At 42.5% G+C, this 16,254-nt stretch overlaps 1 protein-coding gene across 1 annotated transcript; it reads left to right on the top strand.

Annotated features, from left to right (window-relative positions):
• The first annotated feature begins 917 nt into the window (after positions 1-917).
• NDUFS6 (NADH:ubiquinone oxidoreductase subunit S6) lies at positions 918-12,950 on the top strand. The gene is made up of 4 exons (XM_075826834.1): positions 918-1,255; positions 6,109-6,162; positions 11,611-11,733; positions 12,810-12,950. The coding sequence occupies exons 1-4, from the start codon at positions 1,070-1,072 to the stop codon at positions 12,876-12,878; spliced, it is 432 nt and encodes a 143-aa protein (XP_075682949.1). The 5' UTR covers positions 918-1,069; the 3' UTR covers positions 12,879-12,950.
• The last annotated feature ends 3,304 nt before the right edge of the window (positions 12,951-16,254 follow it).

Raw genomic sequence — 16,254 nt, 5'->3', positions numbered from 1 at the left:
ATAATGTATAGTTCTCTTGCCCATAAACATCAGAGAATTCGACAAAGAGCACAAAGCTCCCCTGAGAAGTAGCGAAGCCATAGTCACACCTGCAAATAGAAACCGTGTTAGATTGTTATGTCAACTTCAGTTTATGATCATATCAACATATTCATGCATACGGTATAAAGTTAGTCGACTCCGCTATTAATTCAGTCGTTAAAACAGAAACCTGCCGGAATGGTGACGAACGGAAACCATTAGCGATGTTGATATCAACGGTGACTGAAACGGAAGCTGTGGTTTCACTTTCACTTTCTGTTGCGGGGTTCACGCGATGGAAACCTCCAACGGAACCCCGGAACGGAAAGCGAACGGTCATGTGAACAGGCCCTTAGGAATATTTTCCCACAAAACGATATATCCGTCTGCTCAGCTCCTCCTGATCTAGAACATGCTGCACACAGATTGAACGGCATTCTCAACGTGACCGGTTCCCGTTAATTGACCGTGGTGGGCAGTTGCTGCAGAGGGACATGGCCGCCACGGTCACATGACATGGCGACGCATAATCACCTCAAAACCTAAACAGAGTAACATTAGGCCAGATAAGAAATACAAAGGTAAGTATGTTACACAGAGTGCGCTTTTTCAATACCAGGAAGCTTTATCGTTCTTAACAGAACAAAAAACAAAATCCTTTAATAAATCTCCCACGACTGGAAAAAAAAAAATAAATGACGTGAAAAGAAAATACACACAACATAAAGCAAAGGTCAGGACTACGTTTATAGGCCCAAGAAAGTCTCAGGTGGTGTAACCGCCTGTCCCAGAGCTGCACTCACAATAACCGGCTCAGAACATTTAGTACCGACCTCAGACGTCCGTAACACTCCAGGCATGCGCACTTCACAACCTCCGTTGTCAATAACCTCTCAGGGCGGATGCCACTCACGTGACGCGATGTACCGTCTCTTACTGGTTCGCAAGAGCCCCAGTCTCGGAGATACTTGTAGTTTACAATTATTACTTCCGGAGTTAAGTGATTCATAGGCGGAGACAACTTGGAAAGGCGGAGGTGACATTAAACATGGCGGCCTGCTGGTTGGCGCTGGGACGTGGTTGTGTCCGTGGTATCGGGGGGAAGGGGTTGAGCGGGAGTTCCCGGGGCTCTCTGTGTGTTCCCCGTTCGTTGGCATGTGGAGCCGTACATACTGGGAGACGACTCAGCACCGCAGTGTCAAATACTGGGGAGAAGGTCACCCACACTGGACAGGTCATTGCTTTTTATGTAGCATTCATTTACTAGTGTCCCAGCTTTCTCAGACAAGTCCCTGGGTTAATGTGTTCATGAAACGGTCTGAATGCGAGGCTCTCATGATAAAAAATCTAGTAGTGCTGACGTTGTTCTTAACTGTGCCAGCTCTGCTACATCTGTCATTTTATTCTACAGTCTGTCACCTTAAACTGCTCCATTTAAAGACTTTGTTTTATTGCTCCACTGCATCTAAGATTAAAAAGAAGAAATTCTGCAAATAGTCTTGATTAAAAATGTGCCCTAACAACATGTACACAGATCATATGCAGACCTATGTGTCTCCATGGTTACAGAGTAAACGTAGCTGTAGTCTCATCTGGCAGTCATGTGCTACTCTCTTCTATTTAAACCCTGGTTGCAATAGTGATCGGTTTCTATAATCCTTTTAATGCATGTTTTTGTGGCAATGTTCATTTGGAGAGATTTATCATTGCCAGTGTAAGGTGAAGTAGTTTCCCATAGCAACCAATCTCTTTTTCCTAGTTGTGATCGTTCTCCCCTATTCGTACTTTGTACCGCCTACAGTGATAGGGGGGCCGACTTGTCATGTGTTGTAGCTGAGCATTACTATTACCAAATGGAAAGTTGACATTTCAGCGTATTAGATCTCCCATTTATTTATATGGGAGTTACCGAAAGAGTGTATAACCGCGAGCTCGGCTGTTTCCGTACTCCCAGCCGCCTGAATGCATCGACTGCCTCATCGGATGGGATCGCGGGGGGGGGGGGGTTCTTGAGATAAATGCATTTTTCAGGTATTTATGGCATATCCTGTGGCTATGCTATAAGTGTGTAAGATAGAAATACACCTTTGAGCGCACATTTTTTTTTTTTTTATACTTTCGTTTTTTTTTTTACGGTTTTAATGGTGGGGTAAAAACATGTGGAGAAAAAAAACCTTGTCGCTAAGTTATAAACTTAGATGTGATCATTTACAGGTGGATCCTGCGTGTGACAGACAGATAGGCAGGACCCGCCGACACTGAACCTGTCAAGTCCAAGGGACAGACGGATTCAGTGTAAAACGAACGATACAGCTGCTCGGTATAGGGAATACAGAACAGCTGTATCTCCAAAAGTAAAATGATTTTTTAATAAAGACTAATTACAAAGTTACACTAAATACACTGACTAATTTATATATTAAGAAAAAAAAATATGCCCTCAAAGGGGTCCATGGGCTTTAGGGGCTATGTAAACCTTTGAACACTGTTTTATTGAAAAAAAATAATTAAAAAATCATGGAGTTTTAAACAACTTTTTAATTCGTTCTGATTTAAAAAATATTTATTTTTTAAGATGCTGTTTCTATTTAACTCAATACATAAAAGCTGTGTCTTGCGATCAACCCCTGAATTTGTCAAGACGGCGGGTCCTGTTCAAACCTTAGATGTGATCGATAACACGTGCATGCAGGACCTGCTGTCACCCAAGCCGGCAGTCCCGCTGACCTAACGGATTCGGACTTGAGTGCTAGACAGAAGCTGTAGCTCAAAAAGTAAAAACATTTTTTAATAAAAAAAAAACAATTTAAAAGTTGCTTGAAGCACCATGATACATAAAAAAAAAAAAAGTGTTGACAGGTTTACATAGCTTTTAAAGGTTATTTCTATGTTCGACATTTATGGCATACCCATTAAAAATATATGCCAATAAAATGTCTGATAGATGTAGGTTACAGCTCTGGGACACAGAACGGAGGACTACCATGACCTGTCCTCCGCATCCATGTGCTAAAATTTTAAGATAGCCGTCAGCCAACAGCTATTCCTTCCGACCGCACCATAAAGATATGTTCAGACGACAGATTTTTTTTTCTGTCTGAAAAGTCTGTTGCGCATTTGGCCAAAGCTTACCTTCTTATTTCTGCCGCAGATCTGCACCCATATTAGCGCTATTCAGTGCGGCTAATCTGTGCGTGGCTACCTAACACAGAAGAAGCGGGAGGCGTAATTCACGCGGGATTTCTGCGTGGAATCCACATGCCATTTCTGTTGTATGCCGTGCATTCTCGGCAGAGCAGCATGTTTATTCAACGGGGAGAGATTAGAATACGACCCACTGGCAGTGGTTTATTTTGTACCCAATACTACATTACAATTATCCCACGTATGAGGACAATAACAGACACAAATGTAATTATCGTGGCAATTAATTTTTTATAGGAAATGTCGCATGACGGCGGTTATCGTTCTGTTCACTCGGAAACGTAAGAATCATTAGGCCCTTTACATGGGACAAAAATAATGCAGATTTTACGCTGGAAAATCCGCAGCGGATTACGGTCTAAAATGTGGATGAGATTTGAACAAATCCCATCCATTTGCTGCGGAAAATGTTCTGCATAGATATCGGAGCATTCTGCGGATTTACTCTGCCAAGTGTCTGGGTACCCTAAGGGTATATCCCCTGGTCATATTCCATTTGATATGCATGGGGACCTTAAATTCTGAAATCCCCAAAAAATGACTGCGTTTCCATTGTGCAAATCCACTGTACTTCCGCAGTGCACATTTTACTCATATCCACGCAAATCTTTTTTGTCAATGATATGCCCTGAGGATAGGAACACAATATTCGGAAACACTGCGGAATTCACTGTGGAAAATCTCATCCGCACACAACAGAAAATATCCGCCAGGAAAAACTTTCATAAATGGAAATGTGCGGTTTTTAAAGCCGCAGGATGTCAATTTATGCTGTGGAATCGCTGCTCTACTGTTGCAGGTTTTCCCTATTGAATTCAGTGGGGAAGTAAAACTCGAAAAAAACAGCTGTGTTTTGCGACTTTGGCGTGGGAAACGCTGTGATTCTGCCGCAAAAATCACAAATGAAAAAAACTGTTTTTAATTTGAAATAATAATAAAAGTGCATACTTATACCCCCCCCCCCCCCCCCCCCCGGCTGTAGTCCTAGCGATACGATCCTCTGTTCTGAGCATAGCCCAGCCTCCATGGTATGACGTTTCATCTCACGTGACCGCTGCAGCCAATCAGACTGCGGCGGTCACATGGACTACAGCGTCATCCCTGTAAGCTGGGCCACGCTCAGAAGAGAGAGACGTGTCGCCATGACTACGGCTGGGCAAGTATAAACTTTTTTTTTTTTATTGCTGCAAGATTTCCATAGCGGACATGCTTCCCTATAAACCGCACCACAATTTGGTGCGGTTTTCTCAGACGAAATTCAGTGCGGTTACTTGGGCGTATACGCTGCGTAGTTTTTCAACAGCGTATCCGCCTGGTGTGTTCCTACCCTGGAAAAAAAAAAAAAGCCTTTATCTAGACTCCGCGATTTAGGTTAATGGGGGGAATGGAATACCAAAACGAGACCGTGCAAAACCAATAGTCAGTCAAAATACAAAATTCTTTATTACACTCATAATAAAAAACAAACAAACCACAATTTAGACATAACTACTATATGATAAGGGGTATATATAGAATGTATGTTTGATCAGCCTATTTCTGTAACTATAACGGCACCGATGTCTAAATAACGGAGGAGGGTAGGAGAAAAATGCAATGTGCCCCAGGGATTGTGCAGACCTGCCCATTACATGCTGCACAAGTATGGGCGGGTGAAAGGTTCTCTTTAAATTGTCAAAGATGGGAATAACCCTTTAACATCCACTCATCCACAAGCTGCATTAGGAAGCCGCACATTTTTTTTAAGGCTTACGATCCATCTCCGTTTTGCCAGACTTTTTGTGCTTTGGCTATGATTGAGGATTTTACATGTGCTAACACGATCAGGGCTTTCTATAGAAACAATTGTAGGAACTTTTCCTTGAACAGCAACTTTGACAAAAACTGTATCTACTGAAAACCACATGTTCTACCACAGTGCAAGTGCAGGATATTGTAAGGTATTCTATTCTTATTCGAGTTCAGATTATTCATTATTTTGTTTATTTTATTTTAACTGAAATGACCCATAGGCTGGGTTTACACGACCTATTTTCAGGCGTAAACGAGGCGTATTATGCCTCGTTTTACACCTGAAAATACAGCTACAATACGTCGGCAAACATCTGCCCATTCATGTGAATGGGTTTGCCGACGTACTGTGCCGAAGACCTGTCATTTACGCGTCGTCGTTTGACAGCTGTCAAACGACGATGCGTAAATTTACTGCCTCGTCAAAAGAAGTGCAGGACACTTCTTTGCAACATAATTTGAGCCGTTCTTCATTGAAGTCAATGAAGAGCACCTCAAGATTTACGAGCGTCAAAGACGCCTCGCATAATGCGAGGAGGAGCTTTTACGTCTGAAACGAGGCAGCTGTTTTCTCCTGAAAACAGTCTGTCTTTTCAGACGTAAAAGACACTTCTCGTGTGCACATAGCCATAAAGTGAATTGGCAATTTAGTTTAGTTAAAAATGCTGCCCCTCCAGGTTCTGGGAAACCCCCTTCTGTTAGTTGTGGTCCCATGTAAACATTACAACGTACATTGTACGGAAGGCGGCTATGTACAGCGGCCATGTAACCTCATCACATAGGTGCTTCGTCCAATAGATCTGGGAGGTAGGAGGACTCTTCATATATATTAATAGGAATGTCACTTTTGTAGACTAAATTTGCCATTTATGGGCAAAATTTTTTATCCCGGACACTCGCTTTAAGAATTTCATTGGCTACCGGATATTCCTTTCCTTTATTCTCCCTATTTCAAAAATGGGGGCACAATTATTAGAAGATAAAGAGGTGTCAAAAATGTGGCCTTTGTCTATTCTTGTGTGCAGAGGAATTATAGCATAAAAAAGACAATCATTTCAAGTGTAATCATTTTAATAAATCTTAAATTTGTAGGTTTTTGATGAAGGCGACTACAGGAAAGTAAGATTTGTTGGAAAGCAGAAGGAGGTAAGACTTCTAAATATTCTCTGTATGATAAATGGGTTATGCTGCTTGCATTTCGTTTCACACCTTGTTCTATTTAGAGTTGTGAATTATTCTGGTATTGTGTCCACTGATGAAGATTTGCAAGTTCTGGATAGACCTATAAGGCTGTTTTTCCACAATGTTTGTGAGCTATGGCAGAATGTATAGTGTTAACTTAAGCTGCTGTATAATAAAAGTCAATGGCAGTTATATGTAAATGTATGTCATACAAGCTGGACATGTTTTTGCTTACAGTTCACTATACGTTTTCTTTCTGAAAAAAAATCTACCCCATAGCTGTATGTTTAAAATGAGATGTTAAAGAACCGTAACTGAAACTAAAATACTGTTACTCCCCCATGTATTAAGAGAACTGTGGTCCCTTGTCTCCTATTCTGCGGGGTGGTAAGTGGCCTCATTTTCCATTCAGTCCTAACCTTTTTTGCTGTAACAGGCCAGCCTTAGGGACCAGAGATGGGACACCCCCCCCCGTCTATCGGATATTATGTCCGAGACGGGCTCGTTAACGCGCACGGTATATATATATATTTTTTCCCCCAATTCTATGGGACTGAATGGATGCCATGATCTGACATAGAAAAAGCCATTTGGATTAATCATAGATGAACTGAAAAGGCATAGAACTGTATCAATTAGTTTAGGTTCGTTGCAGAGCAAAATATACTTACTGACAAAAAGCTGAATTGTGAACCTTTTCCAACTGCGTTTGATCTGATATTAATATTATTGAAAGTGTAACTAAACTATCAACAAACTTCTGACATGTCATAGTGAAATGTCAGACGTTTTGATAGGTGGGGGCCCGAGCACTGAGACCCTTGCCGATCGCTAGAACGAAACGGCAGAAGCACTCCGGTGAGAGCTGAGCCACTTGGTTTCTGATCGTCTTTTCTCGGAAAGCCGACGTAACGGTGTACAAACTCAATATAAAGTTTATAGGCCCGTATGCCGTTACGTCGGCTTTCCGAGAAAAGCCGATTAGAAACTAAGCGGCTCAGCGCTCACCCGATCGCTTCTGCCCCTTCATATTAACGATCGGTGCTCAGACCCCTACGAATCAAAACTTCTGATATGTCACTATGACATGTCAGAAGTTTGTTGAAAGTTTCTCAAACTTGAAATACTGAACACTCTTGATTTAGGATTCACAGACCATGTAATGTTACAGAGCGGGGGTGCAGAGGCGTATTGTCAGTGGTGGATTAAGGAGACTATAGGCCCTAGGCTGTTCCACAAACTTTGGCCCCCCTTCCCCACTGCTCTGCCGTGTCTATAGTGAACACCTCCTTTCTGTGCGAGCATTGACAAATGGGTGTTAGGATTCCCCTTGTCAAAGGGCTGTGTCCATACATATTGACAGTATCACACTGTGTAGGGACACATCCTCTTGGCAATGGGAATGGTAACACGCATTTGTTTATTTGTCCTGGGTACACAAAGATATGTAGAATACAAGGATTACCTACAACAGATATGTCCGGAAAGGGGAGAGATCCTCTATAGATCCAGTGACTCAGAAGTGATGTCTTCTCTGATGGGAGTCGTTCTCTTTTCTTCTCCATTTGAAACAGACCGTTATGGCGACTTCTCCTGATGCATCATCTTTGCTCCTCGCTTCTGCAGCCATTTCCAGCCTCTATAGAAACAAACAAATTCAGACACCAAGGCCCAGGCCCATACATTAAAGGGGTTGTCCGGGCACGGACCAGTTTTTCATACTGATGACCTATCCACTTGCCCGGACTACCCCTTTTACTCAGACTATTAAATTCGGACCCCAGACTAGATCCTAGAATAAATACAGACCCCAGACCTTCTAAACTATTGCAGTCCCCAGACCATACCCCCCTAAACAAATCCAAATGCCTTTAAACTAATACAGACTCCAGACCAGACCCCTAAATATACAGACCCCTTAACTAATACAGACCCCCTAAATACGGATCCCAGATTCCTTCAACTAATACAGACCACAGACCTCTTAAACTAATACAGAGCCCTTAAACTAATACGGACCTCCTAAATACAGACCCCTTAAACTGATAGACCCCAGACCTCCTAAATTCAGACCCCCTAAATCCTGACCCCAGACCCCTTAAACTGATACAGGCCCCCTAAATACTGACCTCAGACCCCTTAAAATAATACAGACCCCAGACTTCCTAAATACAGACTCCAGACCAGGCTCCCTAAATACAGACTCCAGACCAGACCCCTTAAATACAGACACCAGGCTCCCTAAATACAGGCTCCCTCCCCTTATAGTCTTCTCTCTGGAGTCTTGCTGCTGTTCTAGGACCTGCGGTCAGGTGAGACCTGTGACCTTATGTCTTTAGGTTCTTTTGCAGGACAAACACAATCGTTGCAAAAACGCAACTGCATTGTACTTTGGGCAAAACACCCTAATGACAATCCGCCATTGCACATAGTGCATAAAAGTAGCCAACTCTCTGCTTACTGCAGAGTTCCAAACCTCCTCTGGCATTAAGATCCGCACAAAAACTGTGCGCCAGAAGCTTCCTGGTATGGATTTCCATGGCCGAGCAGCTGCATGCAAGCCTCACCTCACCAAACGTCGGATAGTGGTGTAAAGCACGCCGCCACTGAACTCTGGAGAAGTGGAAACGTGTTCTGTGGAGTGACAAATCACGCTTCTCTATCTGGCAGTCTGAGGGACGAGTCTTGGTTTGGTGAATACCAAGAGAACGTTACCTGCCTGACTGCATTGTCATTTTCATTGCATTGTCATTTTAATTTTGGACGTTTTTACATTGACTGATATGAAGGCAATAGATATATTATTTGCATGATAATGATCATATTCTTCATGAAGTGCAATGTGAATTGGTAGTCCTGTAGAAGGCGCTGACTAAATCCATTCATGTGGCAATATCCTGTCTGGTATGTAATACAGCAGTGGTTCCCAAATTTCTGAAGCTGGGACCCATGTTTGGCTGTGACTTTTGGTTGGGACCCGCCACTGCCATAATTAGCCCCATTTCATTTGATGTTTGTCAACATCATTTGTAGTTAGATGTTGGTACTTAGCTCCATCCGAAAAATAAGTCCCTGCAACATTGAAAACAGCGACAATAGTGCGGGCGTGTGTTGGGGCGCGCTCAAGGTATCCAGCCGCTGTGCATCGCTGAGGCCCAACTTTGGCTGCTGATGGTGGGTCATGTGACCCAACCCATCCATTAGTGGCTAACAGAGGCATAGCTAGGGGTTAAGAACAGGGGGGTCAAACACATCTGAGTGTGTGCCAACCCAGTTGGCCTCCCACACACAGTATAATGACCCATTAGTGGCCACCACACAGTATAATGGCCCTATACTTGCCCCTACACATTATCTTGCTCAATAGTTGCCCCACACAGTATAATGCCACTATAGTGCCTCCCCACACAGTATAATGCCCCCATAGCGGCCCCACAAGATAGTGCCCCTATAGCTGCCCCACACACAGTATAATGACCCTATAGCTGCCCCACACACAGTATAATGACCCTATAGCATCCCCCACACAGTATAATGACCCTATAGCTGCCCCCACACTGTATAATGACCCCATAGTACCCTCACACAGTATATTGACCCCATAGCTGCCACCACAGGTAATGCCCCTATAGCTTCACCACACAGTATAATGCCCCTATAGCTGCCCCCACAGGTAATGCCCCTATAGCTGCCCCCATACAGTATTATTCTACTATAGCTGCCGTCCCCACAGTATAATGCCCCATATCTGTCCCCACACAGTATAATATCCCTGTAACTGCCACCTCACAGTATGTCCCACAGCTGCCCCCACGCAGTATAATTCCCCCATAGCTGCCACCTCTGTCTGCTCCGAGCTGCTCACAGCAAAGTGAATGCTGGAGCAAGGATTCATCGGCAACTGTATCTCCGTCCTGAGGATGCAGATACAGCTGAAACTGGGACGTCAGTCAGTGGTGACCCCCAGTGTGGGAAACCATGTAATACGGTATTGCAGTGTGTACCCTGGACCTCTACTGTACTATTTTTTAATGGGATTTTCCGTTGTGTGGCGCTGTGATACAGATCCCATAGACTTCCATAAGGCTCAGTTTTCATAGTTGCAATGCTCCATTGGTTTCTGTATTATGGAGCTACCCTTCCCTAAAAGCATTGCAATGTAGTACAGTGCCATAGAGAGCACCATACGGCGGTCCACAAAGTGCCTAAGACTCCATAGTACAGAACCGCAGGGACTCTGTGTGCCTCCTGTCAGTGGAATGCAAACTTTATTGTTACATTCCAAGGACAACAATCGCAGGAGCACGTTATCAAGAAGGGTTTTTATGTAGCATTAGTAACACCTGTATATTAGAAATGTATGTGGATTCCTATGTTTCTAAATGAATAAAGTAGACGGAATACCTCTGTACTTGTTATAATGACCCTATAATTAGCGGTTTGCATTATTGAGTTGTTAGGTTCCTTTTCGTTGTCGTTGTTTTTTTTTTCCTTTTACTATAATTTACGGTGACCCCGCATCATCACGTAATAGTCTGAAGTATGTTGCCCATTACCAGCTAAACCCTAAATTGAAGCGACCAGACAGAAGCAGATAACTGAGCTCTTGCTGCTTTATCAGATGAAGGTGATTCACATTGCCGAGCCTGTGCAGTGCTATTTGTTGACCACTGTGTACTTTTCTTCAAGCACAGCAAGTATTTTATTTTCCATCCCTGCTCGTTTATCTGCTAGAAAGGATGCGTGCATATTTCTCCGGTAGGATTGATTTTCAGAGACCAAGCATTAATAATAAGGTCATCCATGCCTTGAGAGCCGTGCATTAAGTGACAGTGGTATGGCCCTTTTGTCATTCAGAAGTGTCAAGGCATCGCATGGCCTTCCCACATAGTAGGTAGATGGGGTCTTTCAGCTGCCACAGTCGGTGCCTTGATGTCTGCCAGAGTAACCTGGAAGGTATTTGTGTTGTCAGTCACTGAGACATCACATTACTTTAAACTGTAACACAGCCTATGTGCGGTTAGCCGTCTTATCCATCAGCACGAGCAGATGGAAACAGTACATCATTTTAATGCACCTATTAAGAATACCCCCGTAAGGAGACACAAAGAGACTTCTGCTCAGCCAAGAGAAGCTGCTTACAATTGAAGTGTAATGAAATAAAACCATTTTTTAGTTTCTTTTTTTCTTTTACTATTTAATTTCCGGATTGTTGTATTTACATAAACAATCACATTATTGGTTTCGGAAAATTATTATGTATAATGAATTATTTTATTCTGTAAAATAAGAATCAATTAAAAAAAAAAAGGGCAAATGACTTTGTGTCTACAATGCAATCATATGAATGGTTAATAGTGGAAATGATGTATGTATGTAATCTAATGCGGACAGTCCTCATTGCCTTTGCAGATTAATGAGCAGTTCGCTATTAACTTGATTTCTGAGCAACCTGTGAATGAAGCTGCCGACAGAATAGTATCATGTGATGGCGGCGGCGGAGCTCTGGGTCATCCCAAAGTTTATATTAACTTGGTGAGTTCACCTACTGAATTGTATCAATATGGGCAACTATCGGACAGACGACTTCTAGGCTTTAACAAGGGATGTGTTTTTTTGTCACTGGATACTGGCGAGATCCTCAATCATGTTGTGTATGGAGAGGACCAGACTTGCCGCAACCCCCCCCCCCCCCCCTCTCCATATATCTCCCATTTGGGTAGAAACAAGTAACCAGCAGGTCTGATTTCAGCTTGTGCATGCCATTCAGTAACACTGAAAAGGAATTACGTGATGCAATCTCTGACAACTATTTATGAAAAGTCGTGGAGTGTATGTCACATGCTTTAGAGCCGCTAAGTGTGTGAGAGCGATCATGTGACACACCGCATGACTACGCACAACCAGGGAATGCTGTTTCTCAGCCCACCGTGTGTTCTTTGGAGGGCCATTTAGTGGTTGCAGTTACGCTCTCTAGTATAACGAGCTTTCTCATAGTGACAAGTTCTCTTTAAAGGGGGTGTCCCATGATTAATATTACCTTTCTCTGTTAGATCCCGCAAAACGTAACAATTTTTCTATTGGATTTTTTATTTTTTTTTAAAAGTCTAGATATTGCTGGTGTATACTTGTTATGGCGCCCCCTTGTGTTTTTTTTTTTTTTTGGTCCCCTCTTAGAACCTCCATCTGAGTACAGTCCTGTTGACAAGACACCACTTCGAGTGCATTGATCTTTAGTGGCTGACCTGCATAATAATAGGAATTACCAGGGACTGAACTACTGAGCATGTGTGACCACCAGCTGTGGCACTTTAGGTGGATGTTTTGAGAGAGTCAAAAGAACACCAGGGGGCGCCATAACAAATATGTAACAATATCTAGACACACGAGAGTTTTTATTTAAATAATTCCAATTCAAAAATAATTTTGCATGATCTAACAGAGGAATGTAATATTCCCCTTTAACCTTACAATATTGAGCACTTTTTGGATAAACCTGTAGCAAGTTTAATATATATATATAAAACTTGTGTTAGCCTTATCTACAGTAGTAATTGTTGTAAGGAAGATCGCCATGATTAATGATTTAATTTTCCTTTTCTTCTCAACAGGACAAGGAAACTAAAACGGGAACTTGTGGATACTGTGGACTTCAGTTTAAACAGAAGCCTCATCACTAGTCCTCATTCAATCATTAGTTAACTGTATATTTCATTTATAAAATCCTTAATTATTAAATGTATCTGATCAGACTTTGCCTCCTCAGTTTTGTTTTTTCTCTTCCCCCCTATGTTTGGTTCTGCTTTCTTTTAGGCCCCCTGCACATATTGTTATTGAACTGCCTTTAGTGTGTATGTCAGGAAATCCCCCCACGTACACGCTAAACGTGTCCATAGCGCCCCATTAGCCTGACTGAGACCAACAGTGTCCTATTGGCCTATGTCGGGCTGGTATACGTCAGTATATATTTTTAGATATGAAATAGCGTAGTAGACCACAGAAGTCTATGGGTGACTGTATTACACAGCTGCAGCCCCGCTCTAACAGCGGAGATCAGAGAAACCTCTCATCTCCGCCGTTATTCCCCTGAATGCTGTCAAAGCTGACCACAGCATTCAAGGGGAAAATGAGAAGGGGGGATACCCCTTGGATCGCATCACATGGAATTCCTGTGACGCGATTGAGGGACATACCATATATGGGCAGACAACCCAGGGTCCATTGAAGGACCCCAGGGCTGTTGTTAGGGCATACTTAGGTATGTCCTAACAACTGCCTGTGTGCTATCCGTACACAGGCTAATGTACTGGCATATAGATATATATTTTTTACAATAATCATTAAAAAAAAGGTCTCAATACATAAAATATACACATTCGGTATTGGCGCGGCCGTAATAACCTGCACAACAATTTTTTTGCGCCATTTATGACCTGTACGCTGTAAAAAATGAAATAAAAACGTATTTCTTTCACTTATTGTGAGGCACTAGGTGTGATAAATTTAACCTCCATGTGCCTCACATTAATAGTAATTAACCCCATCATGTATCTTACACATTAGCCCATTATGACTGAGAAACATGATGGGTTATTTACTATAAATGTGAGGCACATTCAAATCTCATCACACCTCGTGCCTCACATCAGAAAATGGAAGAACTTATTTTTTTCTCATTACTGTTGGCAAAGTATGGTTTTGGTATCGAAATTGCAATACTACACAAAGTATCGTTATGGTATCGAAATTGCAATACTACACAAAGTATCGTTTTGGTATCGAAATTGCAATACTACACAAAGTATCAGTATCGAAATTGCAATACTACACAAAGTATCGGTATCGAAGTCCAAATTCTGGTATAATGACAACCCTACTCTTAACACAGATCATGTCGTACCTAGTAATGGGGAAGAAATAAGGAAAAATTAAAAATAAATACATGTCCATATCAAAGAACGTTTATCTAAATGCCACACAAATTATTCATCATCACTAATTTATGTCTATCCCAACCTGACCATCTGATTTAAAGGGGGCCTGCCACTAGATATTCAGTCCCTAAACCACCTCTATGTTATACTGCTGGGGATTAGCTTCCTATACATGCCCCAAGTGTACAGCATGCGCCGTATGTAAATTACCCTAGAAGAGTCATGTGGGTGGCCCCAGTGTACATCTGCAGATACGCCGGCTGACGTTGGAGCTAGCTTTAAAGACGTAAGCCAGAACTGCATGACTCCTAAGGAGACCGGGACCGGCATCATGGCTCCTCTCGGGTAATTTTTATACAGCACGCGCTGTATTATAAGTTCTTTTTATACATAATGCTAAAATGAACTTTCTTGACGGGCATGTTTAGAAAGCTTTCCCCTAGCATTATAATGACATCATGGTTTACTAGCTAAAAATCTAGTGATATTTACATTAAAGCTGTGGACAGATTTGACATGGAAAAAAATATATTTTTATATATGTTCGTGGTTACCTGCAATTGAAAAAGTTGCACTAAGTTTCAAGCAGCAATCTCCATTCCTTCATTATTTATCAGACCGCCTGATATTCAGCTTTTAACCTTCTTCAATTTTCAGAAAATTCTCATTTGGACGTGTCTCTCCCAGTAATACATACCAAATGTGAGTTCTGTTACTCCAGAATGCTACTGCCTTCAATAGCTATCTATCAGCACAGCTTAATCCCTGTATTGCTTTCTCTCTGCACTGATCACCTATGTGATTTCCCTCTCTGCTCTGCTTCCTCCTGTACAGGTCAGCTTATATGATCCACCCTCCCTGAACACTTGAATGCTTTTTCCCCTCCACAATATGATCTGCTGTGTATAACCTATTCCCCCTCCCTGTTGCTATCTCTAAGGGTATGTCCACACTGAGTGTATGTGCACACGCTAGCTCTCTTTTACGGCTGAAATGACAGACTGTTTTCAGGAGAAAACAGCTGCCTCTTTTCAGCCGTAAAAGCTCCTCGTATTATGCGAGGCGTCTGTGACGCTCGTATATCTTGAGCTGCTCTTCATTGAGTTCAATGAAGAACGGCTCAAATTACGTTGCAAAGAAGTGCCCTGCACTTCTTTGCCGAGGCAGTCAATTTACGCGTCGTCGTTTGACAGCTGTCAAACGACGACGCGGAAATTACAGGTCGTCTGCACAGTACGTTGGCAAACCCATTCAAATGAATGGGCAGATGTTTGCCGACGTATTGTAGCCCTATTTTCAGACGTAAAACGAGGCATAATACGCCTCGTTTACGTCTGAAAATAGGTCGTGTGAACCCAGCCTTCGCGTAAACGCTGCAGATTTTCTGCAACGTATTTCATTGCGGAGAATCCGCAGCGTAATACAGTAGCAGCAGAGTGGATGAGATTTGAACAAATCTCTATCTGTATAGAAAATAAGCCGAAAAAACTTTCCTACATTGACCTGCAGTGCGGTTTTTTTAATCGCTGTATGTCAATTTATGCTTTGAAAATTGCGCTTTTCTGTTGCGGGTTTTTCTCATTGAATTCAATGCGGAGGTAAAACCCACAACAAATAGCACGTTTTTCGATTTTTGCAGCTGAAAAGCTGTGATTCCGTCGCAAAAATCGCATCTAAAAAAAAAAGTTTATACTTACCCAAATATCTCTTCATCCAGCCCGGCCTCCAGGGATGACGTTTCATCCAATGTAACGGCTGCAGCGGTCACATGGAATGAAACATCATTCCAGGAGGCGGGGCTGCAGGACATCAGGAGGACGTGTCGCCATGTCTATGGGTAAGTATAAGGTTTTGTTTTTTTCTTTTTTAACCTGCTGTTCCCCGCAGCGGACATTCTGGTTGAAAAACTGCACCAAAATTTGGTGCGGTTTTTCGGCCGGAATTAACTGCAGGGACCAAGGCGGATACACTGTATACTTTTACGCAGAGTATCCACCCTGTGTGAACATAGACTAAGGCTCCATTCACACGTTGAATTTGCCATAGGCAAATTCAACAGGTATTTACTATAATTTCTGCGGCAGAAATCATAGGCTGACATTCAGTGGGGCTAACCTGCCGT

The sequence above is a fragment of the Rhinoderma darwinii genome, chromosome 5 (assembly GCF_050947455.1).
Source record: "Rhinoderma darwinii isolate aRhiDar2 chromosome 5, aRhiDar2.hap1, whole genome shotgun sequence".
NCBI classification, from domain to species: domain Eukaryota; kingdom Metazoa; phylum Chordata; class Amphibia; order Anura; family Rhinodermatidae; genus Rhinoderma; species Rhinoderma darwinii.
The sequence above is the reverse complement of the archived record's forward strand: the minus strand, read 5'-3'. Positions and strand labels throughout refer to the sequence as shown.